Raw genomic sequence first — 14,200 nt, 5'->3', positions numbered from 1 at the left:
CTGATTTCTAAGGCCAGCTCAAACAGTGTCGTCTCACTACTGCCTTTCCAGTCTTCTCCCTCGGGGTAATAAGTGTTTAAGACGTGTACGCACGGGTTGAATATCTTCTAAGTAGGGAGGGGTCCCCGGGGAGCGGGCGCGGGGGACAGGGAGTAAGGAGGGCTGTCGGGGCGCAGGGGTTGGAGGCTCGTGGACATTACGAAGCGGCTGCGGGCAGCGCAGACGGCACCAGCTCCCCAAACTGTGAGCAGCTACGCTGTGTATGACGCTCACTGGTGCCAAGACTGCAGGGTTTCAAGCGCGTGACCGCACGTGATGCACCTTCCCGAGGGGCAGTGGGAAGCTCAGGAAGGCGGCTTCTCCGCGCAAGACCACAAAGATGCTGAGCGGTCCGGAAGCCCGAGCCCCGCGGACACGCTCGGGCTCCGCGCATGCGCCCTGGGGCTCACAGCGCGCCGGGGACCCAGAATTCCCCGGCCGCGGAAGAAACCATTGGCTCTACAGAAGGGGGGAGTCCAGGGTAGCGTCTGCGCGGTTAGAGGGGAGAGTTCCCGTGAGCCTTTGCCAGGATTCCCCTCCCTTCTGTGAGGAGTGGAATGTCCCGACTCCTTAAGGGCCCGGGACGCGTAAGCGCCAGCCTTTCCGTTGTAGGTGTCGCGGAGATTGGCTGTGTGTCTTTCCAGGCCTGTCCGCGGCCGGCGAGGGGGAGGGCGCGGGCGCGGGCGCCACAGCTTCTCTGGATTCTCGGGCGGTGTCCTCCGGAAGCATGGCTGGAGGGCGGCGGGCGGGTGCGTCCGTGCGGGCCTCGGGGCGGACGCCGTGGTCCAGTGTCCGAGTCTTGGGGCGGAGGCTCGAAGGCGGCGTGCGTCTTTGTCCCGCTGGGCCGGCACCGTCTCAGGAGCCTGAGGTCCCCGAAGGCCGGGACCTCTTTGCCCGGATTCGCCGCTGGGGATGAGCAGCCCCGAGAGATCTGGGTAAGTGAGGCTCGTGCGGCCCGTAGGGGACCGCGAGGGAGGCTTGCTCGGCTGTCCTGATGATTCTCGTAGGAAGTGCCGTCAGAAGCGAGAACTGACGACTTTGACGCTTATCTGACTGCAGTCGCTGACCCCTGACACTTTTGGTTACTGTAACTGACAGAACCCGCCGTAAACGCACGTTCTCTTGTTTCAGATGGCAGACTCACTTCAGGATTTTGGAGACGGGAGCAGCATTACTCCCGGAGGTAAGTGCGGGTCTGGGTAGGGCTTAATACGTAACTTAGCGGTGTCGTTCTTGCAACCGTAAATGCACTGAGATTGCCTGGCGTCTTATTACCGTTGTAACTTTCAAGCACTTGACATAAATATGCACTGCATCTTTGCATGACTGCAAAGGAGGTTGCGGCTCCTAGCCTGTCTAAACCGAATCTGTGTTCAGAAACTCCATCAGAATGTCTCCGGGCTGTTTTGTAAAGCAGTTTCACCCGAAGTCCTAGTTTCCGGGGCCTGGTGAGGTGCTTGGCTGCTCTGATGAGATCACCAATAGGAAGTGCCGTCAGACGCGATAACTGACGATAACAGTTCCTGGCTGACTGCAGTCAAGAGTCCTCACGAGTTGCTGGTGCCAGGAGTCGGGTGGTCTGGACTGTGACCTTAATTTCTATATTCACCCAGATTGCACATTAGGGGTTGCCAGCATGTGATCAGCAACTGAGCACGGGAGCCAGGAGCACCGGCCTGCTCTAGGTAAGGGAGCTTTGTGTCCTGTGTCCTTGACTTTTATTGGCAGACTGTCTGAGGATGATTTTGGCTCATGGTTTCTGGACTGGAATGTAGAGTGGGCCCAAGAGTTCCTTATTAGCTCATGGTTGAATACTCCTGAGCAAACTGCTTACCTGCTTTGAGATGCTCTGAAAATTGATAGCCTTGGGTTTGTAGTGTTTAATGGGACTAAACAGGTTAAAATGTACAGAGATGGCAGTTATGACTGAGTTCTAAGGACTCGTGTTGGGAGGATGGATGTAAGTAAACTGGTAGTCGTGGTCTCCAGTGGGCATCTGCTGTCTGTCCACAGGTGCGTCGTTCATCTCCCACATTGTGAGTGGCCCTTGGCAGAGCAGAGCTGGAGAGCTGGCGGCCACACCTCAGCTCTAGAAGAGGTAAGGTTTCCACTGCATAGTGACCACCCCCATGGTGGAATGCAGCTAGTCTTCTTAAAATTAATCTGCAGAAAAAGATGTCAAATGATGAAATCACCCAAAAAGCTGGAATTACCGGCAGATTGTGTAGTGGTGAACCTATGGTTTTCTGAAGATATCTTTGATGCTCTGAATGACTGTCCTTGGAGTATAAAGTGAGATTGAGCGGTCCTTCATTTCTTGCAGGCTGTGCTGGAGCATGGAGGTCCCAAGGACCAGTGGCAGCCATCAGCTTGGAATCTGAAAATCCTGGCTTCAGAGTTTGTAGGAACAAGCTCACTTTGTGCTGAGTAGCGAGGGTGTTCTCTCACCAATGAGAGAACCAAGAAATGGATTTGGCAAGCTTTTCCTGCGGTAGGCTCTTCTGGTGTCATTAAACTCGTGAGCTTTCTAGTATTGTCCCTTAACCAAAAGCTTTTGTACTTTGAGATTGTACAATTGAGTTTTCTGAACTGGAAATTTGCTGAACCATCTCCACGCAGTTACCATAATTAATAAAAGGATGATCTTTTTGGTATTGGTTCTTAAAAATATGTATTAAAGAAGAAAAAGTTCAGTTTTACCACTGCTGTCAAATATTAGTGGTCCAGGCATTAGTATTTATCACCTTCCTTTATGGTCAGTCTGAGCTGTTTTCCCCTCAGCTTCAAATTTGGAGGGCAAAAATCCCAAAGCATTTAAGGCATCTGTACACTTGAGTCCAGTCCCTGTTCCTTGGGGCTCTGTCCTTTTGCATAACCTTCCTCTAACTTCTTAAGCTCCACCCGATGCCTGCCCAGACAGCAGCAGGCAGGGTTCCAGTCTGCCTCTTTCCCGGCCCCCTTCTTGCCACCTTCCAGTGTGGAGATCCTGTCCATGATGTGAGGGGTTCTGGTCCACCAGCTTTGGGTACCCAGAGTAAAGGATGAGTGGTTTCCAGTCTCCCTAGATTTGCTAATTGTGCCCAGCAGGGTGTTTTTTTTAACTGGTAGGCCTTGGGTAAGGGGGTTGTAGCGTGAAAACCTTTGCACACTCCTTTGGGAGCCCTCTTTATTTTTCCCCCTTCTCCCAGCTGTCTTGCTTGGAGGCACCTTTGTGGAACTGGGTTTTTGGAAATCCTTTTGGAAAGGATTACTTTAGGGACTCTGTAGGAAGGAATTTTATTGGAAAGGGGTCCCTTTAAAAGGATGCAAGGCTCACACTGGCACCCTAGCAACGCTGACCCCTGAAGGTCTGGTAGTGTGGAGAGGGGTGGTGTGCAGTTTCTAAGTGAGTCTTGTATTCTGTGTATGCCCTGTCTGCCCCAGACCTAGGATGCCCTAATACCAGAGTATAGGGGGTGGCTGGTCCCATGGGCAGGGTGAAGGGTGGGCCTTAGAAATAAATGGAGGCTGAGACTGGGAAGTTGGTTCCAAGGGCTCCACAAGGAGGTGGACAGCGTACAGCCTGAAGTCCACGTAGGGCCTAGGCCCCTGGGGCCTCTGGCACCCCATACCCTGCCCCAACCTTCAGCCGGGAGGTTCTGATCTGCCTTGGTCAGAGGCACGTCCAGCATGTGGCTGGAGTATGCTGCCTGAATAGAAGAAATAAAATTCAGGATTGGAAAACCCTGACTTAGATGTAGGGCTCCACCTACACTCCTACCATTCACATTAGCTCAAGCTTTCAGCATCCCCGACCCGGACCTTGCACCCACAAGTCTGGGGAGGCTGAGGGTTGGTGCCTCCTGAGCCAGGGATGACTTACCAGGAGCCAAAAGGCAGACAGGGTTGACAAGGGGGAGATGGAGAGGACCAAAGAGCAATTAGGGAGCCCTCTTCCCATATGCTGCGATCTGGCTTCCCATGGTCGGGTCGGTGCTACCCAGGCCAGTTTCGAGGTAGCCTGAGCCCCCAGACCGCCATGGCCATCCTGCCCCACTAGGACTCCACTTCCTGTCACGTCTGAGCTACACCTACTGTCTCCCTGCCCTGGTCTTTGGCAGAGGCTGCAGGCCCCCCTCCAGGGTCCTCTTGGCCCTCGGTTTCACCCCGGGCTTCGTCCGCCCCACCTGGGCCCTCACCCAGCTCCAGGATGGTGGGTAGGTGGCCCTGCTTGGGGGAGCGCTTGCGCAGGCTGAGCAGGAAGGGCTGGGGCAGCGAGAAGATGTCCACGTTGTTGCCCAGGTCGATCCATGTGACACTGGGGAATCTGCTAGGGTCCTTGAGGGCATCGGTGAGGTCGCGCAGCAGGGCCCGTGTCAGCCAGTTGCCATTGAGGGCCAGTGTGGTCAGCCGGGGCAGCGTGCTGAGGGCCGGCAGCAGCTGGAGGACCATGTCGTCCGTGAGGCCTGTGAAGCCCAGCTCCACGCTGTCCACCTGCTCCCCGCAGCGCTGCAGGTAGCTGGTCACCCGCTCTAGGTCACGGGGGGTCAGTGGGATGCCTGACAGGTCCACTGTGTTGTCCGGAGGGCTCCCGGCCAGGACGGCCTTGAGGCTGGAGGGGAGACGGGACGGCAGGGTTCGAGCAAGTGGGGCAGGCTTTTCTCCGGAAGCGGCCATAGCCACCACCATGAGCCAGCCTCCACTTGGCCCTGTGACTCCCGGGGGCAGAAACCAGGGCCGCATGGCCCCGCGTCTCAGCCCGGCTGCCAGCAGGCAGAGCCTAGGGGACCACCGGGGGGCCCAGGTGTTTCTGCAGTGACTAAGGGTACATCTGGGGCCAAATGCCTGGGCCTGCACTTCACTCCTTTCTTCCTACTCAATGTGACCTGTACTTCCTTAACTTCTGCTCACCAGGTATTTACCTGAAAAATGGAGCTAACGGTATGCAGGGTTGTCATGTGAAATAATAAATGCATTCTGAACAGTGCCCCCTGTATTGGAGTGGTGGATCGCTATTTCTCGCTGTTATTACGCACCACCAGGCTGAGCTCCTCGCTCCCCCAAGGGTAGCCCGAGATCTCGGGGCCCCTCCTTCAAGACCATCTTCCCCTCCAGAAGGAGGATGCTTAGGGAGGGCCCTCAGAACAGCAGTGGGGGGAGGGTGCAGGGGCCTCAGCCTGGTGGGAGCTGCTGTACACCCGTCTCTACTCCTTGCCATCTGCCACCCCTTGCTCTGGGGCCAGAACCCCCCGTTTCCAGGTACCCCACGCAAGCCCTGAGGCTTCAACCCTGGAAGGAGAGGGAGGTGGAGGAGGCTCGGCCTCAGAATCACGAAGAAAACAGGCTATGGGAAGAGCTCAGTAAGAGTTCCAGCATGGGGGGAGCGGGGGAAGTGCAAAGGCCCTGAGGCTGGTAGAGCTCAGTGTGTCTGTGAATCCAGAGGAAGGCCAGTGTGGGAGGAGAGACCAGAGTAGGCTGAGAACCCGCACTTGGGCTTGTTCAGGTTTCACTCAGTGGGATGGGGAGCCACCCAGGGGGAGTGAGGCTTTTGAGCGTGCATGTGTGTTGGGGAGACAAGAGGCCCTTGGGTCCGAGCAGAGCGCCAGTGTCCAGATTCTCCATCCTAGAGAACTAGCTCACAAGCCTCCTGGTATCCCAGGCCCCACGGCTGCTCCTGTCCTGCTGTGCCCCCACATTGGCCCCTCCCCCTGCCCAGCTGGAGCGCCCCACTTTGCTCGCTTCCTCCTCCAGGGAAGGGCCCTGAGGAACCATCTCCTCTCCCACTTGGTGGGGACGGTGGGGGGGCGGTATGGAGAAGGGAAGGAGGGCCAGAACGCTTTTCTCTCCACGAGGGGCTGTCCTTCCCTCCTGTCTGCAGGATGCCCGCCCGCCAGCAAGGCCCTGCCAGAGTCATCAGGACACCAGCCACTCTGCCCCACGATTTGCAAGAAATTCCCCTCAGCTTCTTCCTACAGTGCCATCCTGACCCACAGGTTCTGAGTCCCAGTGTCCCCTCTGCCCCCAATGTTCGGGGGCCGCAAACCCCTGAGGCCCCCACTGCTGCGTGGGCAGACACACGGCCAGGGTCTGTGTCCCCCTGGGAGATACCAGGATTGCTGGGGAGAGGGGAGGCGGGAGAACCCAGGGTCAGCACACCAGGAAATCAAACTCCTCTCCTCTCCCTCCCTCCACATTCCCAGCCTCCACCCCGCAGCCCAGCCTGCTGCCAGCGTCTCTCAGGGCTCAAGCCCCTAGGGACATCGCCCCTCCCCCCCGCCACCGCTTTCGCCCAACCCGAGTTCTTCACCTCACCTCCTCCAGGCAGCTCCCCCTATCCCCGCCCAACGCCCCACCCGACACAGTGCTGTCCTTGTGCAAGGAGGCTGGGTGGGAAAGAGGGACAGACCCGCCTGGGTGATTGCAACTCACCAGGCCTGCGGCTTTCTCTTGCCCAGCCCGCGTTGCGGCCTCCACTGCGAGTGGGGGCTCAGGTGGTAGGTCAGCTGCCGGCACAACTTCTCCATGGCGCCCAGCGCGTCGCCTTCCTGCAGAGGCAACCACAGGCGGTGGGTCCCTGAGTCGGGGAGCCGGGAGCCCAAGCCCCTACCTCCAGCCTCCTGTCCCCGCAGGAGGAGAGGAGTAGGGGGAGGGGGGCCCACTCTGTGCTGGCCTCAGGTGGCCACCCTGAGCAGGGAGCAGGGTTGCAGAACTGATCTGCACAATGGTTTTAGTTTCTGTGAATCAGTTGCTGTCACTGAAAAAACCTGAGATTTCTATAAAAGTCTGGATTCCACGTGGTCTGATCACTGACCCCTTAGCCAGGGTTTACCAGGGTCCCTGCCACTGCTCAACACCAAGGCTGTCCAGCTCACCCTCTCGCTTCACAAGTCCCCACTGGGCTCCCCTGAGTGCGAGGCACTCGCTCTAGAAGCTGGGGATTCAACCGCGAGTAAACGTCCTCACTTCCATATTTCCCACAGTAAGGAGGAAAGTGAAATACTTTGCACGACTCTTCTGCCCTCGCCAGCCCTGGGGAAACAAAAGAGTGGCAGACCGAGTCCTTCCCAGCCCACTTCACTCCTCAGCGCTTGAGCGTGAGACCCCAGGCGTTATTGCCTGAACTGTGTTCCCCAAATTCTTAAGTTGAAGTCCTAATCCCCAGTATCTCAGAACGTGGCTATACTTGGAGACAGGGCCTCTAAAGAGCAATTAAGGTAAGATGAGGTCATCGGGGTGGGCCCGGAGCCAATATGACTGTGTTTTCAGGAGAAGGCAGCAGGATGCAGACACTCAAGGTGAGAAGACTGCGTGAAGATGCAGTGAGACGACGGCTGTCGGCCGCCTACAAGCCAAGGAGAGAGGCCTCAGAGGAAACCAAGCCTTGATCTCAGACTTCCAGCCTCCAGAACTGCGAGGAAACCAATTTCTGTTGCTTAAATGGCACTCTGTCACTGCAGCCCCGGCAAACTAGCACACCAGGTTAAAGGACGCCACAGGGAGAACTTGGAAGTCAATCCAACAGTCACCAAGCCCTGGTGACTGAGCAGCCAAGAGTGTGTTCTCCAACCAGATGTTCCAGTGCCAAGGGCCAGGGAGTGCCAGGCTCAGATGCAAACCCACGTGCAGACAGCAACGCGACATGGTCACATCAACCATTAACCCATGTCCCGTGCCCGGCAGGGCACCTGGCACAGAGTGGGTACTCAGTCGAGGCCACCTTGATCACAACCATTGTCATCATCACGCTGCTGGTGGAGAAGCAGCTTACAGTCGTCCCCCCTCATCTGCTGTTTCACTTTCCAAGGTTTGAGTAACTGTAGTCAACTTTGGTCCAAAAATATTAATGGAAAAGTCCACAAATAAATAACTCATAAGTTTTAAATTGTGCACGGTTCTGAATAACCAGATGGAATCTGTGCTGTCCCACCCTGTCCTGCCCGGATGTAAATCATCCCTTTGTCCGGCATATCTGTACTGAATACACCACCTGCCCATTGGTGTAGGTTAGGTTTGGTACTACTTGCAGTTTTGGGCATCCACTGGAGATCTTGGAATGTATCCCCCGCAGATAAGGTGGGGACAACTGTACTGAGGAGTTAAGAGCATGGACTTGGAGCCAAATTCTGCGGATTCAGATTCTTGCTTTGTCATCTCCTGTGTGACCTTGGGCAACTCACTTGACTTCTCTGTGCCTCCAAGCCTCATCTGTGAAGGGATCACAGTATCGACCTCACAGAGGATTTTGTGAGGATTAAATGAGTCACTATCTGTAAAGTGCTCTGCATACAGCTCAGAATACAGCAGACTCTCGGGGAAAGCGCCTAAGTGAACACAGTGCTGCACCGGAAGGCAGCGAGAGCACACAGACCTCCGGCAGAGGAAAGGAGGAAGGCTGCTTCTGCCCAGGCTCAGATCTGAGCCCGGCTTTTAAGAGTGGATGGGTTACTGGATTTTGGATGAGGCGCCCCTGAGTGGGAGTAGAGTGAGCAAGGGCCAGGGGTGTGGGGTTGTTACGGGGATGGGGGCAGGTGACAATCTGGGGCCTGACTGCTTCTCGCCACCTCCCTGGTCCCAGCCACTGCCGTGTGACCTGGGTGGCTGCACACAGGCATTACACTAGGGCTTTACAGCATTCCCCCCACAACTTCAAGCAGTAAATGTTTTCTTACTCCCATTTTACAGAGGAGGAAACTGAGGCTCAGAGAGCCAGGGGATAGGGCTGGTGGAAAGGAGGCTCTAAGGGAGGGAGACAGGAGAGAAAGGAGGCAGGAAGTGGGGGGCTGAGTGTCCAAAAAGGTGAAGCATCTGAGCAGACCCAGGAGGCAAAGGAAGGATGAGACGGAATGGCATTGGCTAAACCTCTCTGGTCTGCCTGAACCTCAACCTCTATTTCCTAAGTCAGCCTGCCTGAGAAACTACCGCTACCGGTCACTCCAGGCAACTACATCTGCACCCCCGGAGTTGACGTCCTTCGTTTCTAGACTTGGTTCCTTGCTGAGTCTGATCGTGCGGTGTGTGTGAAATAGGATGCAGATAGGGTCACAGGGGAACGAAAGGTCACGTTTGCATCTTGGGACCATCCCTCTGGCTGGGAGGCAGAAAAAGGGGTGGACTGGAGAGGGTGGACTCAGGCCCTTGGAAAGGCTGACTGTAACAGAGGCCACTACACTGGACTAACGGTTACAGCACGGAGCGGGTGTGGGCAGGGAGGAATGAAGAGGGCTCCAGGCTTTGTGCTCAGGACCTGGGAGAAGGCAGGGGCTCCGGAGAGGAAGCAGGTGAAAAGGCCGGGTCAGGGAGTGACCAGTTTATGTGGAGCTATGTGGAGTTTGAAGGGCCGATGGGACGTCCAGCAGGAAGATGCGATTAGATTTACGGAGCTGGGGCTCGAGGCAGGTCTGAGCTGGACACATTCATCTGATTAAACCCCCTGGTTAGGGAATGAGCAGAGAGGGGAGATGGGGGAACAGCGGAATATCAAAGGGGTAGGGGAGGACACACGGGCATGAAGTGATGGAGAAGCTGGGTCAGAGAAGAGAAGTAAGCAGAGCCATGGGCACCAAGGAAAAGGGGGTCCAGTGCGATTAGACACCTCATCGAGGCCCCTGGGACTTCAGTGAGTGGGTGCTGGCCGGCACAGGCTCAGGGAGCGGCGGTCTCGCTGCTGGCCGGGGTGAAGGCCAACTCTGGAGGCCAAGGGGAAAGGGGAGGAGGTGGCACACCTAGAGCTGCGCGTCTCCACGTGGTACCCCTGGCATTCAGGAATCACCCAGAGCTTTAGAGACTCCTGCTGCCTGCACTGCCCCCAGCGATGGGTGGGCAGCTCCGGCGAGGGGAGTTTTAAAAGCTCCCCAGGTGATTCCCCTGTGCCACCAGGTGGACACACTTTAAAGACAAGGAGGACCAGCAGGTGGGATGAGGTGGTCGGCGAGCATCACTCCTGGGACCACCCCGAACGTGGCCAGTCTCCCACAGCACCTGCTCCAAAGCTGAGACGTGAGCTCCTCAGCTTCGGCTCCTCCTCCAACCACTTCCCAGGGTTTCCAAAATCTGCGGCCAGGAATCTCCCTTCCACCCTCCGGGTCTAGAAGGAAGAAACGGCGAAAGAGGCGGCAAAGCAGCCGCCGCAGTGCCCCGGCATTGCCACCAGAGGGCAGTCGCGCGCAGGGCGAGGCCCGGGATCGACCGGCTGCCCCGAAGCCGAACCCGTTTCCTCATTTACGGAACAGGGAGGGAAAACGTGCTCATCGCACTGGGCGGACCTACGTACGTGAGCTCAGGTCCTCGGGAGTGACAGCCCCTCCAGCTGTCTGGACCAAATAAACATTATGTCCCACCCGCCCAGCCCTGCTCTGTGCTCCCCCTTCAGAGCTCGGCGTGGAACAGGCGCTCCGACCAGCGGCTCTACGAATGCCAGTGCGGCGCCAGGATCCGAACCCGCAGGCGCTCCGAGGCTGGCACTCGCTCGGCCCTCCCCTCCAGTGATGAATCTTTCGAGAAGGTAGGTTCAAGGTGCTTCTATTACTTGCAACCAGAAAACCCTCAAGCAGGCCCAGCTGTTGTCCCAGCTCCATCACTTTTGGAAGCGGCAGCCGAGCCTCCTCTGGCAGGAGGAGGTGAGCGAGACTGGGCAGGACTGGCCCAGCAGTGCAGGAGGAGGAAGGGAAGGGAGGGAGGCGGCGAAAAGGGGGGGAGGATGCTGGCCCCGCTCCTCTAGGAACTTTGTTCTGAAATCCCTGGAGCCCAGCAGCCCTCTGTGGGACCAGACCCCTCTCCCAAGCCTCAGCTGACTGGTCCACAAGTAGGCACCAGAATGCCTCCTTGAGATGGAGACATCCCGACTCCTGGGGGCTGAACCCCGAATTTCCTGCCATGAGGCGTGGGAAGCAGGGATGGGGAGTGAGGCCGGGTGGAGTGGGGAGGAGGCGGTGTCTGCGCTGTTTCATCTGTGGTTCTAGTGCCTCTTTCAGGCTCTTGGCCCCACAAGACCTCTCCCTGTGGGGAGGATGAATCCTCTTCCTGGCTTGAGTCAGCCCTCGTGGGCTTCTGTTACTGCAACAGAGGCTTCACCGGCCCCCTTCCCGCCCCCAGAGGCTCCAAGACGGGTTGTAGAATCTGCTCCCTGCAGCTCTTCCTCCACTGTGGAATAGGAAGGCGGGGTGGCACGAGTGGGGGTGACTTAGCGCCTGCCAAGGGCTGCTGATCTGAGGGGGCCCTGGAGAAGAGCCTGCTTGAGGGGTGCACTGGCTAGTCAAGAAAGATGCTCAAGGCTGACCTGCAGGCCCCGCCAGGTGGGGTCAGTGTCCTTCGTCTCAGACGGTGATGCCCGCCCTGTCCCCTGCTGTCTTCATTCCACAGACACCTGTGTTTGCTGCCCCAGGACTGTGACAAGCACAGCCCTCAACCACTCTGCACCCAACGCTTCTCTCATTCATTCATTCATTCATTCATCAAATATGGCCCAATGTGCGCTGGGCCACAGCCCAGATACTGAGCCGAGGGCTGGGTTTTCTGTTAACTCCTCCCCCAGCTCATTCTCTGGTCTCCTCTGTGCTGGGAAGGCTGAACTCTTGCAGACACATCGTCTGGCCCTCTTGCTTCCAGCTGGACTCAGCAGATGGGAGCAAATGGAGGGAGCCTGAAGGGCAGGAGAGAAAGGCCCTGGGTTGGCCCTTCTCATTCCCATCCTGCTTTGGCCAGCCTGCAAGATGCCCCTCCAGATGGACGCTAGCCTCCTAGGAGAGCGCTTGTGTGCCCCTTCCACGCTGCATCAGGGCTGATCGGGCCCATCAACACACTCTGGCAGCAGTGACGGTACGTGACGTCTGAGGCTGACACACAGAAGACACTGTGGCTTCTTCCCTGCTCTCTGGAACCCCACCCGCCCTGGGAGAAGCCTGCTGCCCTGATGTGAGGAAGCTCAAGCAGTCCTGGGGACCAGCCCAAGTGGCAAGGAGCTGAGGCCTCCTGCCAGCAGCCCTGGGATGTGCTGTCCTGCCAATCCCCGTCGAGCCTTCAGATCCTCACAGCCTTGGCCAGTGTCCCGAGCCCCTGACTAGAGCTGCCTAGCTGCACTGCCCCTGAATTCCCGACCTACACAGACGGCCCAGCGAAGAGTGTCTCCTGTGTGAAGCCGCCGTGGCCTGGGGGGGTCTGTTGTACAGTAACAGCAAAGTACACGGGCCCGGAAGAGGCATTCTCCCGGCCCCAGCAACACGGCTTCTCCTGGCAGATGTCCTCAGCACACCTCCAGGCTCACCCTCACTCTAGCGTCTGCTGGTGGGGAGCCTGACCGGAGAGGTGATGGAAGAGAGGTGCGGGGTGGGGCTGTGGCACAGGGGCAGAAGGAGCCCCAAAGTTTCCTGCTAGAGGATCTGTGCTGACAGCGGGGTGGGTGTCTTTGGAGTTCGAAGCCAGCCTGTGGATGCGGACTTGGATCTATCAGTACACAGACGTGGGTGGGATGGGGTTGCCTGTTCCCCCCACCCAGGCAGGCACAGACCCACTCCTCTCCAGGGTCTCAGCCCATACCCAGTTGGGGTACAGGAGAGGGTTTTGGGTAGGCTGAGAAAACAGACGGGACTCATTCGAGGCGGTCACCTTAGCCGAGGGAAGGGTGATTTGTCTTGTGGATGCTTCACCAGGAGATAGGACCAGATTGCCCCATCTCGTAGCTGAGGGAGCCGCCCTCGCCCCGCCCATAGCTGATGGTCTTGACACCTCTGCCTACAATCTCTAGGCTCATACTTGGGCTGACCTGAAATTCTCAAACGAAAGAGGTCGGAGCAGCAAGTCCTGGCCAGCCCTGAGCCAGCTCACACAGCGAAGGTGGGTGCAGAAGTTGTCCCCATCTCCAGCTTGGGGACCCTGTAGCCAGGACCTCCCACCTTGGCCTCAACCACAGCTGGCAGAGTCCTCCCGAATGGCCTCTCCTGCCACACGGTCTTGGTGGGGCACCGGCCAGGCCCCTGACCCCACTCAGGCTACCTCTGGAGATCTGGGTTGGCAGGCAGCCCACTGATTTCCAAGACTCTGGGTCCACAGGGACCGCTGTCTTCCTTGCCTCTGTGACTGACCCACAATTGACCTGCTAGGTCTGAGCACCCTGCTTGGCATGTGGTCAGGGCTAACAAACCAGTTACACGTGGGCTTCTGTGCACAGGGCGCTCGGCTGGGCCAGGCACACGCTCGTGCTTCTTATAAATCACCTCCCTGAACTCCCATAAGGGCTGATAGGAGAGGGTATGGCTCTGTCCCGCTAGAGCTGGGAGAACCAAGTTCAGCTAATTAAGTGCCCTGGGAAAGCTACACCTGCGCGATGGGCTGAACCCTCATTCATAAGTTGAACCCCATCCCAGTGGGGTGGTGTCTGGGGTGGGGCCTTGGGGAGGTGATTAGGGTTAGATGAGGTCACGAGGGTTATAAAAAGAGGCCAGAGAGCTGGCAAGCTTTCCTGCTGCCACGTGAGGGCACAAGGAGCAGGCGGCCGCCGGCAGACCAGGAAGGGAGCCCGCACCAGAACCCGACCGTGCTGCACCCTCATCCCGGGCCTCCAGCCTCCGAGACTGGGAGAGATGCGTGTCTGCTGTCTGCCACCACTCAGTGCATGGAACATGATACTGCAGCCTGAGCAAAACCACCTGCGAATGGCCCCCCTGGTCCCCCGGGGAGGGCACGCATTGCCGTGTAGGACCCCTCGGCCCACCCCTGCTTCTTAGCCACAGCCTGTCTCCCGGGGCTGACATGCGCAGCTGGCCACCTGCAGACCCACCTGTGTGGAGGGAGGCAGGCACTGCAGCTGCTCCCACACAGGCCCCTCCTCCCCGGCCCTGCCCCCGCCCCGCAAGCTCTGTGGCACTAGGGCCCAAACCACGCAGGTTCTCACCTGGGGTGTAACCTTTCTCAGATCACTTCATCACCTAATCTTCGTCTTCCTCAACTCTAAAATGGGCGTAAAACGGTCCTCTCCTCTTAGCTGCTCTGAGTGCCCTGTGATCCGTCACTCCTCTTACCCCTGGGTGACTAAACCCACACCCTAGAAGGGGCAGGGGCCTGGCACCTGCAAGGCACCCACGCCCCGGTCCCAGCTCCCCAGACGAGCCAGGTATAACCTGAATGAGAAGCGGGCAGTTCCAGCTCCAGCCGGTCCCCCGTGGCTCCTGCACCAGCAACTCTCCCCCAG

At 57.9% G+C, this 14,200-nt stretch overlaps 1 protein-coding gene, 1 long non-coding RNA gene and 3 other non-coding genes across 5 annotated transcripts in view; 4 read left to right on the top strand and 1 right to left on the bottom strand.

The window, feature by feature from the left end:
- The first annotated feature begins 661 nt into the window (after window positions 1-661).
- Window positions 662-2,693, top strand: LOC116283812 (uncharacterized). Its single transcript, XR_004193495.2, has 5 exons — window positions 662-974; window positions 1,171-1,222; window positions 1,653-1,724; window positions 2,053-2,137; window positions 2,363-2,693. It is a non-coding gene; the product is annotated as an uncharacterized lncRNA (long non-coding RNA).
- LOC116283823 (small nucleolar RNA SNORD49) lies at window positions 1,027-1,094 on the top strand. The gene has a single exon (XR_004193510.1). It is a non-coding gene; the product is annotated as a small nucleolar RNA SNORD49 (small nucleolar RNA).
- Window positions 1,502-1,572, top strand: LOC116283822 (small nucleolar RNA SNORD49). Its single transcript, XR_004193509.1, has one exon. It is a non-coding gene; the product is annotated as a small nucleolar RNA SNORD49 (small nucleolar RNA).
- On the top strand, window positions 2,220-2,291 carry LOC116283824 (small nucleolar RNA SNORD65). Its single transcript, XR_004193511.2, has one exon. It is a non-coding gene; the product is annotated as a small nucleolar RNA SNORD65 (small nucleolar RNA).
- A 606-nt stretch (window positions 2,694-3,299) lies between the features above and the next one.
- Window positions 3,300-14,200, bottom strand: part of LRRC75A (leucine rich repeat containing 75A) — a 37,451-nt gene continuing 26,550 nt past the window's right edge. The window contains exons 3-4 of the mRNA XM_031685957.2: window positions 6,448-6,563; window positions 3,300-4,630 (exon numbers count right to left, since the gene is read on the bottom strand). Coding sequence (XP_031541817.2) covers window positions 4,093-4,630; window positions 6,448-6,563 — 654 coding nt within the window. The 3' untranslated portion in view covers window positions 3,300-4,092. The remainder of the gene's footprint in view (window positions 4,631-6,447; window positions 6,564-14,200) is intronic.

Source organism: Vicugna pacos, chromosome 16 (genome assembly GCF_048564905.1).
Source record: "Vicugna pacos chromosome 16, VicPac4, whole genome shotgun sequence".
NCBI lineage: Eukaryota > Metazoa > Chordata > Mammalia > Artiodactyla > Camelidae > Vicugna > Vicugna pacos.
This window is presented reverse-complemented; position numbering and strand designations above follow the sequence as displayed.